Below are 25,391 nucleotides of genomic sequence, written 5' to 3'. Positions count from 1 at the left end.
TGTTTTGTATATGGCTTGGCTAATTTCAGAAAAAAATGAAGTAACTGTCTCTGTGCATATCTGTTCTACTTTGGAGGTTTCTTATGGCTGATCAGAGCTGAGGTTCTGAGGTTCTAAAGATCGGCATCAACTGTGTGGGCTTTGACCACAAGAGGGGTCCAGCAGTTTCTAGCTGCCACTTTATGTGTCCCCACACCCACTGCTTTCTACCTGGATTGAGTTTTTATTGCATTTTTGTGGCTAAAAAGAAATATATAATATTTAAAACTGGACCCAGTTTGATTTCTGAAATGTTAGGAATCTTGTTAATTTTTTCTCTTAGTGTTGATGTATACCAACTGCTGCTTCTAATGTAAGAAAAACAAAGTAAGACTCATTCTCATTTTATAGTTAATGGTGGAGAGTGCCTGAGAGAGATGATGTGATGTCATCAGTGTTCCATGGCATTCAAAGCAAGTGGAGGTTTCAGGTAGTGTTTGACTTAATGATTAGTATATAAAAACACAAGCATGTATACATAAGGCAGAAGAAACAACCTCAAAGAAATCTAAGGAACTCCTGAAATGATAAAGGACTGGTTCATCTTTGTTCTTCCTGTCTTCGCCTCGCCTCGCCTCGCCTCGCCTCGCCTCGCCTCGCCTCGCCTCGCCTCGCCTCGCCTCCCCTCCCCTCCCCTCCCCTCCCTCCCCTCCCCTCCCCTCTCTTGTCTTCTTTTCAAACCCTACTCAGGTTCACAGGTTTATTGCTGGAATATTTTTTGCCTCTAGATAGAAAATTCAGTGGCTTTTAAACCAATGTATCACGTGTCTATAATGACTTTGGGTGTAATTTGACTACTCAAATTTGTATGTAGAAGGTTTTTTCTCGGTGAGATATAGTCACTCAGTATTTTCATGTGTTCAGCACATTCTTCAGAGTAGCTCGTTAAGACAGTTGTCATTTCTGTTTTGCAGATAGTCTACTGAGAAGTCTTCCGGTAAATGGCTTACTGTCTCACCTGAAGCTCCATAGCAGATGAGAGACTGAAATTTTTTTCAATGATGAAATAAATTATTACTGTTGTTACTACAGGCAAAGGGTGTTGTGAATACGGCAGTGTCTGCAGCAGTTCAGGCAGTTCGGGGCAGAGGAAGAGGAACTCTGACAAGGGGAGCATTCGTGGGGGCTACAGCAGCTCCTGGCTATATAGCTCCAGGTTAGTGCCACTTGCTAAAGATCCAATGCCTTTTTTATTCCAGGCCCGGAGAACAGCATTTCCAAAGTTCTATGTGGTCTCTGGAAATACCACACATGTATAAGAGGAATAAACACGAACACACATACACATACACATACACATACACATGTATGTATGTATGTATGTATATATATACACATATGTATGTATGTGTATATGTATATAGCTTCAAAAGGTATCTGCTGAGTAACTAAATCCTTTCTGTAGGGAGAAGAAAGATAAGTGTGACTGACTTTGGATGAAGGAACATACTTTGATGGGGTGAGAATGAGGTGGTGCAGGATGGAATCTAAAAGCCATTCTACAAATTTTGATGCTTGGACAGCAGAGTAGGATCTATCTTGTAGGGGATACAGTCATGCTTGGTTTACCTAAATTGCTTTGGAACTTCTTAATAGGGTGAATCCTGGTTAAATTAATATTTATGTATTTCAGTATTTGAGAAAAGTTAAAAAAATACAAACAAACGGAAACATGGGGGAGAGAGTGTGTGTGAGAGAGAGACAGAGTGTGTGCATGTGTATGTGTGTTGGGGGGATTTGTGGGATAGATAAACCTTGCTTTTACAGAGCTCATATATACAAGGTATTCTATATAAGTTACTTCACTTTTTAGTCCTCAGTGTTTCCTCAAGTGGAAGGTAGTTTCCAGGTAGGTCAACCAGGTCTGGGTGAAACAAGCACCATAGGTAGGCCTTTGATGCTGGTGCCAGCATTCCCAAAGCTATTGGTCTTTTCATTTTAACACATGCTTGAATGAGTCCAGAAAGCTGTCCACTATCAACCTTCTGTTCAAATCCATATGTTGTTTAAACATGAATGTCCAGTTGGTTTGTTAAAGTGACATTCTTTGCAATGGTGAAGCAGTGAAAATTTTCACTTGACAAACCATTTGTATTTGTTGACCAAGATGAAATTTGTATGTACTTTAGGTCTCTTTGTTTGTTTGTTTGTTTGTTTGTTTTTAAATTAGGGACTGTCCCTAAGAATTCCCTTAGAATTGTTTCACTGTGTATTTTGTTGCCGTTTGGAAAGTTTTATTTATGATGTGCTCTGGGATTATAAATTCACTCTGGTTGCATTCCCAGAGGATATGTCTTATAGAGAGTTCTCTTGCTTTGAAACATAACATACATTTTACCCTTGTAAAATCTTACAGCTTACAGTGTGAAAGGAAAATAACAAAAGTAACGAAGTAACAAAAAACTGAGTCTGGGAGGAGACAGGCATCATGTGGTGAGAATGTAACAGAATACCTCGATCTAGTCTAGTGATTCCAAGATCTAGTCTAGTGATTCTAGGAAGGCTTCCCTGAGGAATTGACACTGGAATGGAGTGTGGAGAGTTAGTAGGGGTTAACTGAGAAGGTTGGAATGGAAAAGCAAATTCCATGTGCAGAGACTCACTACTGTTGTTGCAGGCTTTTTGAATAAGAGAAATGAGGCTCTTTTTCAGGCTGAAGTTTATTGTGTGCTAGCATGGTTTCTGGAAATTTTCCTAAAAGGCAAAGAGCCATTAATATCTCAAAAAAGTGTTTTGTACAGTTTAGGCTTCTTTATCACCCATATGAGGTGATTTACATTCTGAATAGGTACTTTAAATTAGTGAGACTAAAAGTGCTCGAATGGGTGCGAAGAAAGGGTGGTTGCAGAAGAGATGTGTTAAAGTTACTTGTTTCTTCTTCTTGGCTCTTGGAGGGCCCCTGCCACAGTACTAATGATGAGAATTTGACCCATTCGATGAAAGAGAAATACTGAATAATTTGGAGGGTGGGAAACATGGCAGGTGAGATGTACAAGTCTTTCTTTGTCCCGCCAGCTCCCAAGTAATGACATGGAAGCTTTTTATTAGTTATGAAAGCTCAGCCTGTAGCTTAGGCTTATTCCTAACTAGCTCTTATAATTTAAATTAACCCATTTATACTAATCTGTGCTTTGCCTCACGGCTCATGGCAGATACTTCCTGCACATCCTGCTTGCTCTGCATCTCCCCTTATTTCTTTACAGAGTTCTTTCTCTGCCTGGAAGTCTCACCTATACCTACTGCCTAGCTATTAGCCATTCAGCTTTTTATTACACCAATTACAGCAATACATTTTCGTACTGTGTACAAATATCCCGCAACATTGGGAAGAGCTTGGGGTGGGGGAAGGTGTGAGCTAAAGCTGATGAGTTACCCAGTCCTGGAGTCCATGGCTTGGATTTTGTTTTAGGATCTTAAGTACAGTGAAAAGTCATAAAGGGTTCTAAGGAGAGATGGGCAAAATTGTATGTTATTTGGAAATATTACTCCTTCTATAGGGTAAAGAATATATGCACGAACAGACATGCGCATAATGACATACCTTAAAAGACTGTTGTACATGTGTTACTTGTACAGTAGACTGTGGAAACTGGTAAATGGTGCAAGGATAGACGGATGACAAGATGAGAACAGATTACAGGAAGCAACATTGTTCATAGGTGAAATATTTAGACTGAAGAGTGAAATTTCAAGAGTACTGCCAAAGTTTTTTTTAATCCCCTTTTTAAAATTAGATTTCTAAAAAATACCAATCCAAGTTTCCACTCCTTTCCCCCCTCTACTCAAAACACCTTCCCACCCCACTTCCATCTAACTCCTAGAGAGGGCAAGGCACACTGCACTGTGGAAGTTCAAGGCCCTTGCCACTACATCCAGACTGAGCAACACTTATACATCTAAAGAGAACAGGATCCCAAAAAGCCAGTACATGGAGCAGGGACAAATCCCAGCCCCACTGCCAGTGGCCCTCCAGTCCTCCCCAGCCACGCAACCGTCAACCACACACAGAGGAACCAGCTTGGTCCCATGCCCATTCCTTCCCAGTCCGGCTGGAGTTGGTGAGCTCCCATCAGCTCAGGCAAACTGTTTCAGTGGGCAAACTCATTATGGTCCTGATCTCCCTGCCCACATTCTCATTCCTTCCACTCCTCAGCCGGACCCTGGGAGCTCAGTCCAGTGCCTTGGCGGCTGTCTTCATCAGCTGCTGGACGAAGGCTTTATGGTGATATTTAAGATAATTATCAGTGTGACTATAGGACAAGTCAAGATCGGGCCCCATCTCATCTATTGCCCAGGGTTCTAGGTAGGATCATCCCTGTGGATTCCTGGGAATTTCTCTAGGTTTCTGGTAACCCTACAATGGCTTCCTCAGTCAAGATATCTCTCACCTTGCTCTCTGTCCTTCCTCCATCTCTACCATCACATTCCCTCTAGTTCTCCTCTGCTTTCCCCTCCCCTTCTCCACTCCTCTTCTCCTCCCACTTCCCCTCTTCCCCACCCCCATGCTCCCAACCCTGCCAGTCAATCCTGTCCCTTTCCAATTTCCAGGTGGATCTATATATATTTTTCTTTGGGTTCACCTTATTACTTTGCTTCTCTAGGATCATGAACAAACAAAGGCTCAGTATCCTTTGTTTATAGCTAGTAGCCATTTTTTTTTTCCTTCTAAATGAGTAATGCCAAAGTTTTTGCTTGATGAACTAGGAGGGTCAGTTCATGGGATAAAGAAGTGTGACAGGAAATGGACATGTAATTTTCAGTTTGTGTCCAAATTAAGATACATTTCTATTGAGCTGGGCAGTGATGGTCACGCCTTTAATTCCAGCACTCAGGAGGCAGAGGCAGGTGCATCTCTGAGCTGGAGGCCAGCCTGCTCTGCAAGAGTTAGTTCTAGGACAGGGACCAAAGCTACACAGAGAAACCCTGTCTCAGGGAGAAAAAAAAATTTTCTTATTCTTTACTTTCTTTATTGAAAATTAATAGTTTTGACCTTATTCAGTATTTGACCTTATTCAGTATTTGACCTTATTGAGATGAGTCTGTTTTTTGATGACATGTTCCTTTGGGGCTCAGTTTGGTAACTTCTCTTATTGCAAGATCTTCTGTCATTTGATTCTTGCCCATTTATCCTGTGATACTGAACGGGATTGTGTGTGTTTCCTGGTTGCCAGATCTTCTGTCTTAAGCCATTGCTTTGACCTCTGTACAAGGCTTGTTTCCTGAAGCTTAAAAAAACAACAACAAACAAACCAAAATAAAACAGTTCTTTTATGAGCAATAAAGAATTAAGGTTCATATGGATCTTGATGAGTTCTGTCATTGGTGGAGTGTCTTATGTCCAGGGATGGCATGAATGTTCTTACATGTATTTTAACTTCCCTGCCCATGGAGCTGCTGTTTGTAGCATGGATGCTCAGAGAGTCTTCATGGAACTCAGCCTCTTTGCTTAGTTAAAGGTCAGGGTTAAAATCCTAGTGGCCTAATCACTGGCCAACTTAACTAGTTAACAGTTTCAACTCTTTCAGTAAAACTTTTGACATTGTAGGTTAAAGAGCTAGCTCTCATTCCCTGGAATACATTTATGAAATGGGTTGGACAATGGAGGAGACATTAGTCCTGGGGAGTTGATACTTGATGCCAGTTTCAAGGATTTTGAGCAGCACAAGTAGTTCTAAAACAGTTGTGATATGATATGGTATGAAAAATTTAAATATGAGTAGGTTTTATATAGCATTCATGTCATGTTGTGTCTTCAGACAGGATCTCACTATAGCCCTGGCTGGCCTGGAACTTGCTAAGTTGTAGAGCTTGAATGTACAGAGATCCACCTGTCTCTGCCCTTCAACTCGGAGATTAAAGATATGGGCCGTCATGCCCAGCCTGGTTTGTTTCTAAGTATTACTTAGAGGCAGGATCTTGATTCATAGGTTAGATTGCCCTGAAACCTTCCTCTATGAAGCCTACGTCTACCTCAGTATCTGTGGTACTGGAATTACTAGTGTGCATGACCATGATGGGCCTTCCTTGTAATTAGAGACCAGTTAAAATGTGATTCCTGGGACTTGGCCAAACCATTTCATATTTGTATGCTTTTTGTTTTTCTGAAAGATGAGAAATTACAGTTTTTATTAATATAGTGTATTTAAACCTTACAGCAACACTATAAAGAAGCTTGGATTTTCCAGTTTAAAAGATGGGAATATGGCAAATTTTGTGCTCTTTGTTTAAGGATGTGTGGGCAGTTAGTGTCTGAATTAACTCATTCAAAAACAGTTGTTTTCTTAGTTTTTACTTATCACAATCCGTTTTTCTTTTATAGGCAAGAGACACTAATATATCAAGTTACCAACTTTTACAGGGAGACTTTGAGTTGGGGGTCTGGCATTCAGATACTGTTAAGTTGTGGACCTTGTCACTGGGCTCATGACCTGACCCAGACATGCTCTTTAGTGGCATTTGAGGCTGCAACTCTGTCACTCTTTTATGAAAGGAGTCATAAAAAGTTTTCCTGTTCCATCTTTGAGAAATTGGTGATTGAGGTGATTCTAAATATTATTTTGGCTAACAAATGCTGTTTGTTCTGCTAAGTTTAGGTGATAGAAAGCTACGATGTGACATTTGTCACTTTAGTGGAGTGTACAGACAAGTAGATAAATTACAGTACAGTATAGAAGTACAGATGGAGGAAGTGTGAGAGAGAACACCATTGAACAGAACAAGAGAGGAGGAGGATGTTAGGGTAAGTTAAGGAGTTCTCTGTAGGTCAAGCAGGGCTAAGGAGTGACTGAACTGTCGGGCTACTCTTGGCCTTCCAGAGTCTGGAGTGTTCCAAGTAGGCCTGAACTGATTGCTCTCTTCTTTTTTGACCAGGTTATGGAACACCATATGGTTACAGCACAGCTGCTCCTGCGTATGGTATGTATACCTTCTTACTGATTCTTCTTCTTAGCCTTTCTCTCACAGCAACCCAGAGCATAGTTTATAAGCAGGATTTCCAGAAAGTTGTAGGATCTCAGATCTAATCATTCTAGTGATTCAACTTAAATTCCCTCAAATGCCACAACCTTGTGGTTCTTGGTTTGGCTGAAGTTGCTCTTCTCTCTGCTCTGCCTGATTGGAGAACTGCTTGTTCTTATTGCCTGTTTCTGACCATATTGAAATTAAATATTTGAAATAATTATTCTTACAGCAAACCTATACTCCATTCAAAGGCTACTGAAGGGCCACACCCAGTTTTTAGCATGGCCACCTACCAGTTACACGACCACACTGTTAGTTTCTGTATGTGTATTTTATGATTGTGGGTGGTTTGAGTCAAGAAAAGGAAGCCATCACTTTAAATTTTAACCATTAGTCTTTGCTATATATTTTCCTTTGGGAATGGACAGATGTTATTGATCCCACAGATTTCCACAGAATGGACATATGGGGTTTATTGTCAATGTTACCTGTTCTTCAGAAGTCAGTAGCTGATGGTAGAAAATCCTAGGTTTGCTGCTTCTCTCCTTTTCAAAATAAAAAGTAGAAGCAGATATGTGAATGAACAACAATGGCCCTTTGGATAACTTTTGAATGAGGTTTATGTGGCAATGGAGGCAATAGGTTTGGAGTCAGTGATATGCTGTTAGACATCTTTTGTAACTCAGATGTGGAATGTTACAGAATCAGCCACCATCTACAGGATGCTTGACAAAGAGAGCAAAAGAGTGTGTGTGTGTGCACGCACGTGCATGTGTGTGAGTGTGTGTGTCCACACAGGCCCAAACCAGGCATGCATGCACATGGAAGGCAAAGGTCCTCTATGCATCGCTATTTGTGGCATGAATCCTCTACATGAGCTCAGACCTTCACCTTGTGCCCTTTCTCTTTACACATCAACTTTCTCATTTTTATTTTGATGACAATTACAGGTTCTTAGACATTGCTTTGCTGAAGTGTAGAGTTTGAATAGTTTGGCAAGGGTCAAATACATGTAGAAGATTTAGTTTGGGCAAAGTACAGACTTAGGTACTATGCCTAGTTGTTTCGTCTGGCACACTCATGTGGCTCAGTCTTCCCCATATTCTGAACTAGAGTAATCCTAAAAATGGGGTTGGGACTAGTCCAAGAATATGTTTTTACCTACAATTCTTTCTGAATTCAGACTGTCGGAGTCTTTTCAGTTTGGCCATTGGCATTTGCCCTTTTCTCTAGATTTTGAATGTCCAGAATACCTCATCCTTCTAGAATGGGGTTAGTTGTTAACCTAGACACAGCACATTTGACTTATTTGCTCTTCTATGCCTTTTGTGAGCACCAGAGCTTCTGCTCTGTTGTGTGTCAATCACATAATAATAAGAATTTATTATGGTAAAGTGTTGCTAGAGACTCTTTCTTTTAAAAATTTGGTTTTTGGCCTCTTCAGTTACATCCATGTTTTTCCTCAGTCTTTTTAATTTTTCTTTTCTGGTCTGTCCTTAACATTCTTTCACCCTGTGACCTCTGAGCCTCAGTAGGCTCCTCTCTTTCATGTGCCATATAACTGACTTCCAAAGCTGGTGTAATTTGATGCCCCATTTTTCACATAAAGGATTTGTTTTTTAAATGTTACTGTGATGCAAATCTACTAAAACAATGCTTTATTTTGGCTGTAAGGTAAATATGTCTTTTGGCCTTTGTAAAGCTGTTGCATGTGGGGTTATCTCCCTCTGATCATCTGGTGCTCTTGAATACCTGCTGTTGCTGCTTTGTGATTTCTCCTAGGTTAAACATCATCATAAAGACAGGGGCAGATTTCAAATCCTTCTTTAGTGTACAGGAGTTTGTGAGGCCACAAGAACGTATTAATTAGAAATTAAGAAAACAATATTAATCTTTCCAGATTTGCCATAATAATTGTCAACATTAGTGGTCATCCATGAGAAGACAAACACCTGGTTGGTGGCTCTGGTTGGAGCTTTCTTTCCTGGGAGTTGATGCCTGCACAGAAAGTCTTAAATCTTGACATATTTCTCCTTGATATGTCATGTACCATCTTCTTTACAATTTATGCCTACTCACTCAGATGTCATTTCTGAGTATCATTCTGTGATATAGGCATTTTACTTTTGAGCAGAAAACATGATGTATCAAAATAGAAGAGCAATTGATTTGTGAGGTATTTGTGGGCCTCTTCCAAAATGGTATATATAAAAGGGACTGACTAATCTGGAAATGGTTAATGATAATTATTGTAAGAATTTTTTTTTAACCTGAAATTTTTATTAGAGTCCTTTCCGTTTCTTTTCTCTGTAGGTTTGCCCAAGAGAATGGTTCTGTTACCCGTTATGAAATTCCCAACATATCCTGTTCCCCACTACTCATTCTTTTAGCAAATGACAGAAGCTCATTCCTATTGAACAACAGTACAGTACAATGCAGAATGTTAGAGAAAAAGCCTTTTTATCCTGCTTTCTTTGAACACATACTTGATCAAATTATTTGTAAAGAACATCTTTCCTACTTTTTGATTTTAACAAATGCAAATTCAGTTCTCTAAAACTTGAAAACAAACAAAAAGAAAACAGTTCTGTGAAACGGTACCTCATTCCTGGAAATAATTTATACCAGCCCCTTCGTTGTAGGGAAGTAAGTCTAGCAGCTCAAAGTTGACATTCTCAGAGTATCAGATTATGTAAAGTTAAATTTGTGAAGGATGTATAGAGTCTCAACACTGATCACAAATAAACTGCTTTGTTGTAACACAAGAGTACTGCCTGGTTCCTGATGCAGCCACTGATTCATAGCTGACTAATGTGCTTGCCCCAGGGCACTTTAATTTGGGCTGTAGTTAATTTTTTTTCAAATACAGTAGAAACTTTTCATTTAAAACTTAACTTTGTAAATAATGAAGTGTGTAATTAAAACCAATAAAATATGGGTTTGAATATTGTTTTAGCTTATTATTTTTGATATGTTTTGGTATAAAATTTCAAGGAATTGCAAACTAATAATAACTTAACCCTAGAAACCCATTCATTATTTGTAAGCAAGCTGCTAAAACACAGCCGAGATGATTGTTAGTCCGACTCAGTTTACTCTACTCTGTAAGCTCTTGTACTCCAGTGTACAGAGCATCCCCATGATAAGGTCACATTCTGTTATCTCAGCACTGCTTTATTCAAATGATGCTACCACTCAAAGATGGGGAAGGAGGATTGTGATTAGTTTACGAATTTCCAAGTTAAAAGAATAAATTAATCAATCACCCTCTTTTGTTCTTGTGGCCTTCTTCACTCTGTAAGACTCTTCACTCCTTGGCTTTTTCATGAAGAGAGATGATTAGCAGTTTTTCTGGGATTCCTTGAAGGGTCTCTTTTCCTCTTCAATGATATCAGAATCTAAAGCAGCAACAGGATCCCCATAAAAACTCGCTCTCCGATTGTCCCAGTTCTTGTTGAGTGCTGCTGTGAAAAGTGACAGGTTTCAGCCATGGGTCAGCATTTACTTTTAAGACACCTGGTTACACTGGTGGAAACTGAGTCAGTAACATTGTGCTGTTCTTTGAAGGGTGCAGACCCAAGTCTTCACTTGCATTCTCACCTTGTTTGGAAAGCTGATGATGTTACTAGAAGGTAATGGTTTCATTAAGGTATTCACCCCCATTCAAGTGACAGTGTCATCCTCTGCAGACATTTACAAGTCACTGTGGCTTAAAGATGACTCAATAGGAAATAACTTCTTTTCTGCTAAATTCCTTTTCAAAACCAAAAGGTGCCTATTACTTTAAGTGGTCTTTACTAACTTTGGAAGCAAGGGCGAGATGAGCAGGAAGACACAAGTGCAGCACCTCTGCTCAGATGTGTACTGCACAATCATCTGTTCCTTCCTTGACCCTTTGTTTCTGCTAGTGGTGGGTGATACTTTAATAAAACCTTGTCACTTGGCTGGAAATAGCTTTAACTTGTCATTTTCATCATGTGTGTTAGTGGCAAGATGTAATTGAGCAGGGCCCCTTTCAGCTGGGAGTTTTCATGTTCATTGATTTGTTCTGCTGACCTATGGATGAAACAGAGCCATCACTGAGAAGAAGAAGCATGGCTACTAATGTCCAGTTTTTATTAATTAAATATTTACAGTGGTCCTCTGTTTTTTGAAACACTATTAATTGGCAGTTGCAGTTGTATTATTTGAAATTGATCATCAAATTTGGACTCTAGGCTGGAATCTCCCTGGAGATTTCTCTTAAGAAATTATTTTTGCAGTCTCTGACTCTGCTTCGTAACTCATCCCCCTCTCTGATGGAAGAGGGAGCTGTGCTGTTCTCCAACATGATGGCCGTCATTTCAAATGGTTTCTACCAAGTCTTCCCCCTTCTTAATTTTGTTGTTTGTTGGAAGTTACTAACCATGTTGTAAACCTGCCGAGTTGCTGCAAACTTTTACATTTCTCTGCTTTACTTAAAACAATGGAGCTGTCAACCCTATGTTAGAAGTGGTAACCATGCAAGTTCAACTGTTTAAATCTGTAATGAATTAAGTGTCTTCCCACCTTTTGCTCTTCCCACCCTTCATTTTGTAATGAAAATTCCACTTACAGCTGAAAGAACAGAGAAATATAAATGAAGCTCTTAGCTTCGTCCAGTTGTGTGAAATTAACATAAAGCTCTGCTTCTCTGCTCTTTTCTCCACTGTAGGTGGTTTTTTCATTGACAGCCCCTATTGCCAGCCTCTGAGCGTCGCACCATTTATTATTCACTTGGGCCCTCAAGATTTCTTCTCTGACTTCTAGAACCATCAGGTTGTCTGGCTTCAATGGCAGTTTCTTATGAACATTTTGAGCCCTGAGGCTTCCCAGCTTTCAGACCCACCACTCTAACCCTTTTTGAAAACAATGACTGGGAATTTTAAAGAAGAGCAATACTTTGTCCAAAGCCACGATATCTGTTTTAAGGCTCCTTTTGGAAACATAGCAATATTTAGATGTAAACTTTTCGGTGTAGCTCTTGTCAGGGAATTTACAGATTAATGTAGAACTTAGAATCTCTGTGTGAGCTATGCCATCCTCTGACACTTTTTAGTCATTTTTTAGCACATAACTCGAACACTTACAGTTTTGACTGTCTAACTAGCAGTATTAGAATTTATTTGAGACAGGTGTTCTCCCTAAGCCATATCTTTTGGTGGGGGCCAGCGCTTCACCAGAGGTGTGGCTGGCAACCTGTGTTCCTTAAGGCTTCAGGAGTGCCCCACCTCTTAAAACCTATAGAGGTTCCATAGGTATCTGACATACATCATGCTGATGAGGTTTGGTGCATAGTATGGTGAAGTAAAGGGATGGGTTTAAATAACTCCTGATTTTTTTTTTTTTGTAATATCTGAAATTGTTAACCTTGGGAATGGAATACTGGTCATGCTTGGATTAGCCTTTTCTTTTCTTTTTTAAAAAAATGGGTGAATGTTTGAAAATCATGAATCAGTCACCATAATTAATTGAAGAGCTGGGAATACCTCGTTGATGTATTTTTAAAACTGGTGTTGGACCCTCTGTGTATTTCAGGTTAATACTTTTAAGCAGTTTTCAGCACGTTTATCTCACTTTATTCTCGTTCTCCTCGGATCTCCGTAGCCATATCACTTGTATAAGATAGGCTGAGCTATAGTGACTGTAAGCTGTGATCTCAGTACACAAAGGTAAGCTCTTTTATTTTCTGATTAAAGAAAAAATAACCAATTAACACAACCTGCATATATGACAATCATATGATGTATTTGATCTTTTAGGTCTTGTGTCACTGCATTAACTTTAACTTTTTATGGCCTAAATGTAAAATAGTAATTTTCAGCATTTGTTTTAATACTCTTGTAAATGCTTTTTATTCAAGAGAAACATTTCACATTCACTGAGTCAAGTATATGTGGGTAGAAACTTAGGATATAATGTGTATGAAAATTATACATAGAAGCACTTGTTTGAATATAAGAATTCAGTGGTAGGAACACTTTAAGAAGAATTAAAATGACAGGAGCTGGAATATCAGAAACAGTAACATTGGTAACAGTGCCATAGGATTTATGTGTGCAATTGCTACACAGGCTGAGGGTATAAGTGCCAATCTCTCAAGAAGAAAACCTTCTCTGACCTGTGTTGCATGCCTCCATTGCAGCAACAGCAAGAAGCCATTAAAAAAAGCAATAGAAAAAAAGACAAAACTATTATTAACTGTGGGAAATATGCGTAATTGGCTGTGTTATTTGCAGAATCAACTTGAGCAAGACTCAGAAATAGTGATACAGAGTCCACAGAAAACAAATTGACTTAAGGAATCTATGTTTTCCAAGTAGGGTATCTAGAATATTATTTCTTACTGTAGTCAGTCATCAACAAAGTTCATTTAAAAAATGTGAGGGTTAGGCCAGACACTTTAATAAGGATTTGCTTCATTTAGTATACCCCATAAATACACTTCATTATGTTAGATGTTCTGTGCTAAAGCTGTATTTATATAGATAGATATATAAAAATAAATTTTGTGTTTTACATTTCTATAGCAGTTTCTGTTCATTTCTAGCATTAAGGTTGCTGGGACAACTTTGTTCCCGTGTAGAACCTGCAGTTTCTGAGGTTGATTTCTGTTAAAGGCTGTACAAGGCACAGCAGAGCAATGTAGTCTTGTGCCTGTTGATGCCAGGTCCTTTCTGGGACCAGGGAAAGAGGTCCTGATCAGTGGGAGCATCTGAAGTCTGAACATTTCCTTGCTGGTGGAATTGGCCTTGTTGTAAATAAATACCCAGCTTTGGGAAAACAGTGAAAAAAGTTATTAATTTCTTTACTAGTTTAATTACAAAATACTGAACATTGTAGGCTTTCTAACACCAGAAAATTGATGTTACTTGAGGATTTTCTCATGTAGCATACTTCCCTGACACTTTTAAGGGCCTGAAATCTGCTCTTGTTATGCTGCTCTGCTCTGTCCACATGTGTGGTCAAAAAATGGGATGTGCGCCCAGCACATATTGCAGCCCTGCTTGGCAGCAGTCTCTGTAGTCTGCAAAGAATACAGTGGGAAATGTAAACACTGACTACCATTATAATAAATCACTTGCTGTAATATTCCTGATTCTTATTTATTTACTTACTTATTTATTTATTTACTAATAATTAGAGTGCAGGAGAATAGTCAGTACTAACAGAAATGGGCTAGAGATGTTTTCTCCCCAAGCTGTCAGAGCTTGTAAACTGGGGGCATTGTGAACAGAGTGACATCTGAAATCAGCCGCTCTGTCCATTGTTTTAATGCCAGTGTCACCTCAAGTCAACCAGAAACAGAAAGTTACCATGGCATTCAGGCTTGATCTCTGCAACACCATGCAGCCAGTGACTATGGGTTCCTTAGTGTTTCTAGGAGGCTTGGGAGGGAGTTAGGTAGGGTGTCAGTTACAACTGCAGTTAAAATGAGTTTCAGCATGGGTGTGTGTCTGTGTGGCACTTAATAGCACACAGTGCAGCCTGTTTAAGCCTCAGTTCCTTCTCCCAGTGGTGTCTTATAGAAAGATTGTTAAGCAAAGAATTTGTGTTGGATTAGTTCCATGAATCGATACCTTTTCCCACGTCACCATCATTTCAGTTAATAACTAACAGCTTCCATTAATGTTTGAAGCAATGATCTTTGGAAGTTTTTAAAAATAGGACCATAATGTGGATTGGATTATATAAGCTTTACAGTACAGATAGAGATAGGGATAGAAACCATGTGGGAATCTAGGCCAAACCATTTCTCTCATTTCACCCCATTTCTATGGAATTTGAGAATCTGATGAGTTCATATATTCAAAGCTTTTAATGGTACCTGGTGTTGGTGCGGGTGACCCTGGCAGCTCCCACTGTGAGCGGAAAAGGCTGTGGTGGGTGGTAGACAGATAGATAACACCATGCAGAGAGTGCTTGGGTATAGAGTTTAGTTGGTGGGTATTGGGAGGGTATGAAGTGTAAGGATAAGAGGGTTATGGAAAGGGGAGGGAGGGAGAAAGGGAGAGACAGAAAAAGAAGAAAGGAAAAAGGGGGAGGAGGAGAAGGCAGAGGCTGCCTCTTCAGAAGAACAGGGAAAGGAAGAGAGGATGCAGGAGATCAGCTTGCCTCCCTGGGAAGGGGAGATGGAGCTTCTTTCTTAAAGGGATAGGTACTCAGCTGTCAGGGCGGGCCAGCATAAATATAACACCTGGCACGCAGGAAGTACTTATGAAAGCTGACTCTTCTGTTCTGGTTGAGGCAGAAGAATGGATGTGAGGCTATGCTGGTTAAGTAGCAGGTGCATGACCTGCTTAGGAGTGAGCTGGGCTTTTACTCTTTTGTGCTCATAGGTTTGGGGTGCCCCCAGACTGAGGCCAGACTTGGCAGGACATATTTGCTCATATTTCTTCTGCACCAGCCACCTTGCAGCTCAGGGTTTGTAAATACTTTGGGATTTATGGGTGCTTAGGGTTTCACAAGAACTGAACTTAGACCATTTATCTGCTGATTCAAGTTTTCTACCCACACTTTACTAATAAAAACCCTACAATGGCTAGAATCTAGTCTTGAAGGCTTGTGGTGTTTAGTTTTAGAGAACAAGTTATTATAAACTACGGAAAGAAAAGGAGGACCCAGGAAGCACCTAGGATGCTGTTGATTCAGATTCTTCTGTGAAGAGTTCCTGTACCTTGTCCCTTGTCTCATGGTACATTAGTGGGAAGCATCTCCACGTATCACCACATGAAGCTTCCCTCCGTTCTGTCTGAGACTCTTAGGGCATTAGTATATTTTATCTTTATCTGGTTGTCTACCTATTTGGACACAATTGAGAAGTTTCTGTTGAATATAAGGGCAAATGGAGTGATGGTGAAGTTGCGGCTTCTGAACTGAATAAAGATGCACTACAATGCAAGTGCCGACTCACACATGCTTGCAAAGACCTAAGGAGCCTCAGAAGAAGGGTGGACAGGTTGAGTCCCAGGCTGTTAGTAGGAGGTAAGTTAAGTGGAAACACAAATTGAATTCTGAGGTGCTGAATTTCAGGGGGAAAATAAAAACCCAAAACCGTGTGGACAAGGATTATGTTTAAGGAAGCCAGTAAATTAGACTTCGTGTTACTTGGTAAAAGTTACTGTGTTCCTACTTAGCTGAGATTATGGTTAGGTTCTTGGCCGCATTTGGCCAGCATTGAAGAAAGGCCCTTAACACACCCACCAAACAAACAAATTGAAAACAGAATGACAACAACAACAACAACAACAACAACAACAACAAAACCAAGTTATCAGAGGACGATCCGGTCTTTTTACCTAGAACTTTACCGTTTGTGCTAGTGGCTGTGTTACCTTGCAAGGGAATGATATACAGATTGCAATGCCCAGGTGGCTGTAGGGTGGACTCAACAACTTTCTCACTGGAGAGGAATGGTCCACAGTCTCTTTCTCTGTTGCTGTATGACCAGCACTCGCAGCAGCACATGAGATTAACACAGTTGCAGTTAGGACATTGCTGTCCCTCTTTGTTAGAACTTCTCCTTCCTTGTTCCCTTCGTACAACCAGTTGTCTCAAGTAATTCAGTTAATGGCAGGTCTTTGCCTAGGACTTAGGCTTGCCCAACATTTTGACATTATAAATATGTTGTTGCCTACAGTGTTCATGTAACAACTACATAAAATTCCACAAAAAAAAAATTGACAGAGGGAACTGTTTTGGAGGCATGAGTAGTAGATTTAAGAAGCCAGAAAGAGAATGAGGAAGAAATATTGCCAGAATTGGTATTGTTGGGTGGATGTGGCACTGGGACATTATTAATTCTCAGGCAGCCTTCTTGCAGGTGCTGTTATTTCTGACCTAGACATGAATCTGATATTTAGGATTAGGTGTAGGGAAAGGAGTGAGTTCCATTTGGCGCCAATGCTGCTTTCTGCTCAACAGGCTTCAAATTATAAGGCAAAGATGAAGACCGGCTGAATTCTAGGCCTCCTGTCTTAAGCATATTCCTGAGCAGGCAATATATCCTGAAAAACAGGAATTTCTGTGTTTTTTTTTCTTTTGTGTGTGTGTGTTTTGTTTTTTGTTTTTTTTTGTGTGTGTGTAGGTGGGGTGACCGATGAGAAAAGGATATCTAACAAATGGAATGAAGAGAAAGAACACAGTGGGCTATGCCAACAGAGGAAGCTTTTGTGTCTAAAGCTTGTTTTTTGTTTGTTTTTTCTGTTTTTTTTTTTGGTTTGTTTGTTTGTATGAAATATCAAGAGACTGAGGTACCTGTTTTCATTAGCTCTTGTTTCTGGAACATATTTCTTTGCCTGAGAAAGGTGATGGAGTCGGATGAGGTTTTGGCTCACTGGGTAGAAGGAAGAGGTTTGGAGTAGAAGGTAGATGTGCTTAGGTATAGGAGGGACAGTGATACATTAAAAGGTCTATGCTGAGTGCTAGGCACTTGCCAGTTTAGAATGTGAGTCTTCCCTCCACCTTAAGCCAGGGTTCAATGAACCTGGCTTGAGAAACATGGGGCCTCTGTCTGTATATCCTCCCAAATTCATTGCCATTTGCTTAGCAGCAGTGAGATGAGATATGGAGAAGGAGTATAGAATTCTATCTTCTATGTTCTTGTCATCTTTGACAACTGACAAGGGAAGCATGCTCTGTTGCATTCTTGGAAAAGAATTGGCAGAATCTTAATCTAACCAAGTTCTAGAGCATCAAAGTATGTGAAGGAATGTGAGGTCCTGGTCTTGGTGGGACACAGAGTACTGCAGAACCCTCTTCCATTCTGCGGCCCGTTTTTAGTGCCAAGTCCTAGAGAAGGAGTGGTGGTGCATGGGTTGTTGTTCTACAAGGACCTAGAGATCTCTATAAACCGCTCTGCTTGTCCGTGGTAAAAATACCGTAGCTTCTAATGAGTGAATATTGAGCCACACAGAGGAAATGACATTTCTTGTACTGTTCTGAGAGTTCAGAAACTCTCCAAGGGGACTGCTTTTGAATCCTGCAACTGAAGGACCTAGAAATTTGCTCTTACTAGGAAAAAGTTTTAGGTAATGTGACTTTCCTCAGTTACATAGTATTTGACAGCGGAGCCCGCATGCTCTTGACCATGCTATGATCAACTGGCTCTGTACACTCATTAGCACCCTGCTTTCCAAGGCCATTTGACAGCAGTATCCTTTCCTCTGTCTCTGGTACATTCCCTTTCTTCCCTTTCTTCTAGACTTTGGGCCTATACTGTGTGTGCCTTAAATGGAACAAACAAAACCAATCCATCTCTCCTGTTACCTTTCCTGCCTTAGTTGATGCTCTCCCTGGTTTCTTTGGAAATGGATTGTGAATTCAGCTCTAAGCCAGGAAACCTGGTTTTTGCTAGCAGCACATTGAAATATTCATAGTCTTGTGATGTTCCCAAAACTCTATGTAGTGAAGTGCAAACTTAGTGGATGCTGCTTGGAGAGATCCCAGGCTTTTAGAAATGTGATTCGGAAGGTGTGGGGGGTGTGTGCCATATAATGCTGGCTAGTCTGTATGTGCTTAACCAAAGGGTCATCCTCACAGTGACACTTTCCAGAGCAGTCTAATGGTGGGCTCACTTTGTAAAATCTCTCATACCCTTTGAGGCTACACTAAGAAATTATGGATGCCATCTTTTGAGGAACCCAGAATGGCTAACTTCATCTGGAAATAAGATCCAAGGACCAGTATGTCAAGGGTAGTGAAGGGGTGGCCTTGGGCAAGCATAGATACTCTTACCAGTTACTTTAAAGAATTTTATCCAGAGAGGTAAAGACAGCTATGAGCAGCCAGGTGGACAATGTAACATGAAGCTGCCACCTTAGGGCAGGTGAAGCTGATTCAAAAGAACACAGGAAGAAGTGAGCACTGCGGTATGGTGACATTGTTCAATCTATGAGCTATGGTGGTGCATGAGGAAGACTTGAGTTCATGGCCAGCTTAGGCTTATGTAATGAGAACCTCCTGTCCAAAACAAAACAAACCAGATACTTGTTTAGATAGTATAGAAGAAATTGTGCCACAGATGTCCATTTGAACCACTTCTGAGAGGACTGGGTGACATTACTGGGAATAGCTCTTCTTTCTGGAGCTGGATTTGGGGAAATGTTCACTATAACCCTCTACTTTGGCTGGGGTCATTACATGACAATCTTAGGAGAACTAAGGAAGGAACAGAGACCACTGGCAGGTAGAAAGCCAAGGAAGGAGAATGTCAGGAGGTTTGAACAGAGTCAAAATTGTCTTCTGTAGTGGGATCACCACAGCTAACAGCTCTGTTCCACCACCTCATAGGGATGCTGTTCCTGGTTTCAGGGCTGATGTCTAGCAGGCCCATTTTCAGTTTCATAGACCAACTGTGAGTTGACTAACAGCCTCGGAAGGACAATTGCAGCTGCCCTGGTCCAAGTGACCCAGGCCTCTGATTGGGACAGTACTGAGCAGTGAGGTGAGTCTGGAGAATACCTTGGCAAGGGATGCCTGTGTGCAGAGAAAGGTGCAGTCTGCTAGGCCTTGTGAATGCCTTGGTATAAGGGCTGGAATGGTTCCTCAGATGAGAGCGTAGTAGGTTGGAGGTATTTTTTTAGAGCTACTTTGCAGAGTCTTGGGTGCTGTGCTCTTTGTGATTACCATTCTCCAGTGTGGTGAGAAAATTGAGGAAGGACATCTAGAAACCCAAGAACCTATAATCATGGTTGATGAGAAGAGGGAGGAAGAGGCTATTGACATGCCCAGATAAGGATGAAGGGAATAGCTAGAGCTAGCAGAGCTGAACCTGGCCTGCAGCTGATCTGCATAAGCACTCCCATCAGGGAGTAGTGCTGGCTCTGAGCAGAAAGGTACTGATTGAGTTCAGAGCCACTGAGGTGGATGGAGCAAGGGCAGTCTCCACTCGGTCTCTAGGCAGAATCATCTTGATACCAGGCAAACAGATTTGAAGCCTGTCAGTTGTCATCCTTACCCTTTTGTTTTTATAGTGCTGGGCTTGCTAAACACAACTATGACAGATACTGGATATTCCCTTTTACTGGGGTCTGTCTTTTGATTTCATTTAGAATTTTTTTTTAATTTAAAAAATTTTAACTTGTGAAAGGATTAGTGCTTTTTGGGATTCAGTGTCTATAGAGTATAGCTGTTAACTAGTGGGAAGGTGCATCTTCTTTACAGAGGTTCTTAAGGAGGGATAAAGCTATTTGGTTACTGAAGGATTTGGTCTGGGTTTCATCTATGTTAGTCTCTTGTGTCATGGACAGAAAGCCATATGGGAATCACAATGAGGTGTATCCTTTTCAGTGCTGGAATGTTTTGGGGGGGAGGGATTCAGAACTAGAGCCTTGCAGGTAGTAGTGACAAGGTCAGGATGGGCTTCAACACCATTGAGTTTCTGTAGCTATGCTGGGGACTAGAACTGGAGGTAGCTACTGTTTGAAGGCCTTAGGTCAGAGCTTTGGAAGGTATCTGCAACACCAAGCCTATCTTTGAGTAATGGGAACTCCAGGGCCACAAAGATGTCACCTTCCTATTTGTTAAAATGATAATCTGTGGTAATGATAATTTACCACATTGGTAAATGTGGCTGTGTCCAATCACATATCAGTTACATACCAGGCCAGAAGTCAGCCCTGGCTTTAGTTGGTTGAGATTATTTACCCTTTACATTTGTCCTGCGGCAGCTTCCTGAGCTCTCCTGGGCAAGTACTGAGGATAAGTGAGCCACAGATCCTGTCAGCAGGAAGTGAGATGAAAACTGCTGTCCAAAGAGTGCAACAACAGGGTTCAGGCTCTCTCCGAGGAGGAAGACAGAGTGGGAATGCCCAAGGAGCCAGCAGCTGTGGAGCTGGAGCTAGAGGGTGGCATGGTCCAGTAGAGAGGTTGTGTCAGAGCTACCACTTTTATGTTGACCAGAGGTACTTGGGCTAGATCGGGACACGCTAGGTGACAGTCTGAAGGGTATGGACTGTGGTCTGATTAGTGAGCAGTCAACAGATGAGTTGAGGAGGGTAAAGTGGCTACAGACACATCACCTTGAGTAATGTCACTCTGATTATGGTAGATCATGCTTGTAACTACAAATTATGCCTTTCCATTTAGTGTGTACTAGACTATCAAGGGGCAAGGAGCTCTTGGGATTAGGATGGAAAATGCCGCTGGAGCATTGGAAGGTTTTTTTGCCACGGTCTCTTGTGATAAGGTAGCACTGAGATCTTTTCTTTCTTGTGAGCCTAAAGATCACTAACAATGTTTCTTTGGCCTTGCCCTTTTTTTGTATTTGGGCCAGTGTTGGCTGGGGGCCTGTGTGTGTAAGGGTAAACTGATGGATACCAGTCCTGTCGTCGTGTCCCGTGTCGTCCCCCCACCCCCCATCCTCACTTCTTCAGAACCAAATCACGGGGCAATGAAGCTGTATGAAATGCAGACTCAGTTCAGGACAGGTCTGCCTTGTAGACGTAGATACTCCTTGGAATCCCTCTTCTTTTTCCTCAGGGCAGTTTTTAGCCCAGTTGAAAGCAACTTTCACCTAGAAAGTTCCAGCAACAACAGCTTGCTCTCAGTAAGGTTTTGTGATCTGCAGGAATTCTGCAAGGTGGTGTGCCTCGGAGAAATGCTGATTGTCTTCAGCCTTGCTTAGCTGCCTCTAAAGCAGTGGTTCTCAACCCTCCTAATGTTACAACCCTTTAATACTGTTCCTCATGTTGTGTTGACCCCCAACCAGAAAATTACTTTCATTGCTACTCCATAACTAATTTTGCTACTCTTATTAGTCATAATGTAAATAGGGTATTTTGGAGATAGTTTGTCAAGGTGGTCTCGACCCACAGACTGAGAACTTTTGCTTTGTAGGGCTGTACTGCCTTTGAATTTGTGGCCTGGTCATGTCTTGGAGATGTGGTGTAGCTCTGAGGTTGATAGTGAAAGGAATTTTTCTTGCATTTTTCTAGAGAACTTTTTAGGTTCGTGGAAGGGAAATTGATTTGTGCATGGAGTAGATGGAGATGGGCTCTACCTTTGGTAAAGAGTCTAAACTCTGTTCATAGCTGATACCAGGAATATCTTTCTATTTGGCAGTCAAGTCCTGTGCTATGCTCTAGCCTGATAGGCTAGGTTCTTGTCATCTGGCACTGTTAGTCGGTGATAGAGATGCCTGTCAAAGTGTGTCCTAGTCTTCAGTTATAAGCTTAATGCCATATGTTTGTTTTTGTACTTTGGGAAAAGGATAATTGTCAAAATTAAAAAAAAAAAAAAACCAGAAAAACATCTGCCCCTAACTCTTTATGCTGTGTCCCCGGTGAGCCAGAAAAATTTTCATTCCTTGTTCAGTGGTCAAGAAAATGAGATATAAGTAAGGACAATGTTAGGTGGTTAGGAGTGGTTAAACTGCCTTTAAGGTTCTTCCTGTAAATCAAAAAGTTGCTTTTCTAGTTTCTGGTTCCTTGCCTTCCTCTGAGTGGTTGATGTGCTCTACCCTTCCTGCCTGAGCATACCTTCATACTCTGGCCAAGGCATAAACATAAGATTCTGGTTTAGTGAATCAGTAACAAGACACAGGATCTAAGTAAACCCATCTCCTGGATATAATCAAGGTAGTGCTGGTATCCATCTGTGAAGGAGGATTTGGATGTGAGCCAGGTAAGCTACAGAAGTGCTGCTACCAGATGCACCAGTCCCTTCTCTAATATTAATGTTTTATGCTTAGGCTAGCCTGGTGCCACTGGGTAGCATCCACTCCTCACAAGACATCTAAGAAGGATTCAGAGTGCTGACACCCTCCTAGCTCACTTGGCTCACATGGCAGCTTTCCAGTGTCAGGCCACACCACAGTGGTGTGGAGGTGCTTAACTGTCCATATTCCTGTGACTGGAAAGCATGCTCAGTTGTAGAAACTGCCAGGTGAGGCAGAGCATCCTTATAGCCTGTCCAAGCTCTGCATCCCAGGAATTGGGGATAGTGTTGGCCTCAGGAAACACACCAAGACCCTGGCAAGCACTTTGCTGGTTTAAGGAGGGGAAAACCTATTTATTGCAGAATTACAGGTACATTTTTCTCCATGTAAGACTCCAGTCTGATATTGGTCAAGTTTGTGCTTAGGAGTCTGTTTAAAATATCCATTTGTATTTACTATTTTCCCCAAGTACACGGTGTAAATACTATAATTTGCAGTGTAAAGTCTTTGGCAATAACTTCAAGATATATAGTGTTAAACATTGGAAACTACAAGCATCATGGACTGCCCCATGCCTTCTGGGCCTATGGTAACATACAGACTTTGGACTTTTTACAAGTGTCACCATGGTTGAAGCAGCAGCCTGCATGTGTGGACTATCATCAGTGCCTCGCCCAGAGATGCCTGGCCTTCATCCAAAGGGACCTGCTGCTCTGAGTCCTGCAAGCAGCACCCACACTGTGGCTCTTTTGTGTTGAATATGTTGTACTCTGCCATAGACTGACCTCTTTGTCTGGCTGCTGTGGTTTGTAATGCCTTGACATGTTGCATTTCTTTTCCATTTGAATGAATAAAAATAAATGCTACGTGTAAAATAGGAATGGATGAACTACTCTGTGCAGGACTCAATCTGCTGAAAAGTTCCAGTACCAGCTGCAGAGATGGCTCAGTGGTTAAAGAGCTCACTGTTCTTTTAGAGGGTCTGGGTTCAGTTCCCAGCATCCACCAATTGCTTTAACTCTGACTCCAGTGGATCCACTGCCCTCCTCTGGCCACTGGGCATCTGCACATATATACATACCCAAATACACAGAGACATACCAATAAAACTGAATGAAGTGCAAGCTCCACTTGCTTTCTGAGCCTGTAAGGCAAACTTCATCTTAGGTTTTTCACCTCACACGTAAGGGACTGATTGTGTGTGTGTTCTGAGATAGTCGGTGATTTGGGCTATGGGCCCAGGTCCTGTACAGTCTTTGCCATGTTAAACTTCTAATTGGCTCCAAGTGGTAAGTCATGTCGCATCAGTGTGCAATCTAAACCTTTTTGCATCCATCACTTGTAACCCTTACAACTGTCCCATGGATTGGTAAGACTTGAGCATTACCAGAAACAGAGGAATAGAACTTCAACAGGGCAGCATCATACAGTCTGACTCTAAAGGTGGTGAAGCTCTTCTTCCAGCAGCCACTTTGAGACCACTGTGTCACCTGGCCAAGCAGTTAGGTAAGTAGACAGTGGCATTGGGTCTCGTGTCTTGAAGCACCATATAATTTAGGGCCCATGGTTTCTCTGCACATCATCACCGTGAACTCTGCCGGCAGCCTTACTGGGAGGGACTTAGAAGAGCCAGCCTGTTTCTGCTGCAGTTGCATTCTTCTGTAATGGGCACAGGGCTTAGCCCACAGCAAAAGGTTATTAGGGAACCAGGGAAGGAAGGAGTAGAAGATGAATGTATGATGCAAGTCAAGAGTACCCTGCAGTGGGTAAGTCAGCAACCCCCATGAGGCAGGCAGAGAAAGGTTGAATGGGGGTGTGCTCATTTCCATGTAATGTGCATCTAGTTAAGAGACCACCTGGGCAGCATGCAGGTATGGTATATCTCCTCCCCTCTGCCGGGAGTTAGAACTGCAAGGTAACAGTCCATCTGTGTGGCCTTGTCTAGGCCCTTCTCTGAACCCTAATTTCTTCACTTTTGAAATAGGAGGGTAGAGAGTCCAGTGCTTACGTCCTTCATTCTTTGAGCCAGCACCCAGTCATTTTGCATGGTTTTAATCTTGTCTGCTCTAGATTATGGCTTGACCCCTCCCCTCAGTGAATCTTAGAAGATCAGTGTTTTAGCATATGACACTCTGAATAGTGAGGAGACTGGCTCTCTCATGTTACTTACCACAATGCCCCTTCACAAAGGCTCTGGTGTTTGTTACTTACGGTCATTCACTTGGCATGGTGGTAGTCTAGGCTTAGTAGGGGTTTGTGTGTATTCTTTTCCTCACTTCTCTTAAACTGTTCTTCCTCTCCAACTTGGCTTAACCAGAAACTTAGCTTAACACTTCAGAGCTCTTGCCTAGCCTTGTGAGCCTCTTCCTCCTCTTTCCCTTGAGAATACCTGACAAGGGGCTGACCAAGAATTTGCTCTTCAGGCTGCAGATTGTATTTCTTACTACCCTTGAGCACAGAAAGCAAGTCAACTTTCAGCTCTTAACTGCCTGACTTGTTCATTTTCTGTCCACATTCCGTCCTAGCCATCTTAACTGTTTGCCTGTTTGATCTTGTCGCCTCCTGCCCTTGCTACACCCTAGTAGCTCTGACTGCAACACTCGTTTTCTGGATCTGCCTCACCAACAGCTTAATAATGCTACTTCCTATCTCACTAACAAACCTTCACCTGTGACACCTGCCACATGTGTAGCTGTTCTTAGACCTCTGTTTGTTG

At 41.5% G+C, this 25,391-nt stretch overlaps 1 protein-coding gene across 7 annotated transcripts in view; it reads left to right on the top strand.

Annotated features, from left to right (window-relative positions):
- The window catches only part of Strbp (spermatid perinuclear RNA binding protein), a 147,056-nt gene extending 123,500 nt beyond the window's left edge, over nucleotides 1-23,556 (top strand). For 3 of the 7 annotated variants that reach the window (XM_085681261.2, XM_085681258.2, XM_048429181.2), the window contains 3 exons: nucleotides 1,072-1,195; nucleotides 6,910-6,954; nucleotides 9,313-9,949. In XM_085681261.2, coding sequence (XP_085537387.1) covers nucleotides 1,072-1,195; nucleotides 6,910-6,954; nucleotides 9,313-9,389 — 246 coding nt within the window. In that variant the 3' untranslated portion in view covers nucleotides 9,390-9,949. Of the gene's footprint in view, nucleotides 1-1,071; nucleotides 1,196-6,909; nucleotides 6,955-8,899; nucleotides 9,198-9,312; nucleotides 9,950-11,692; nucleotides 12,171-12,555 lie in introns of those variants that run through there. The other 4 variants (XR_014998874.2, XM_085681260.2, XM_085681262.2 and 1 more) reach the window with 4 other exon arrangements.
- The last annotated feature ends 1,835 nt before the right edge of the window (nucleotides 23,557-25,391 follow it).

This window comes from Myodes glareolus, chromosome 21 (assembly GCF_982192425.1).
Source record: "Myodes glareolus chromosome 21, mMyoGla1.1, whole genome shotgun sequence".
NCBI lineage: Eukaryota > Metazoa > Chordata > Mammalia > Rodentia > Cricetidae > Myodes > Myodes glareolus.
The sequence above is the reverse complement of the archived record's forward strand: the minus strand, read 5'-3'. Positions and strand labels throughout refer to the sequence as shown.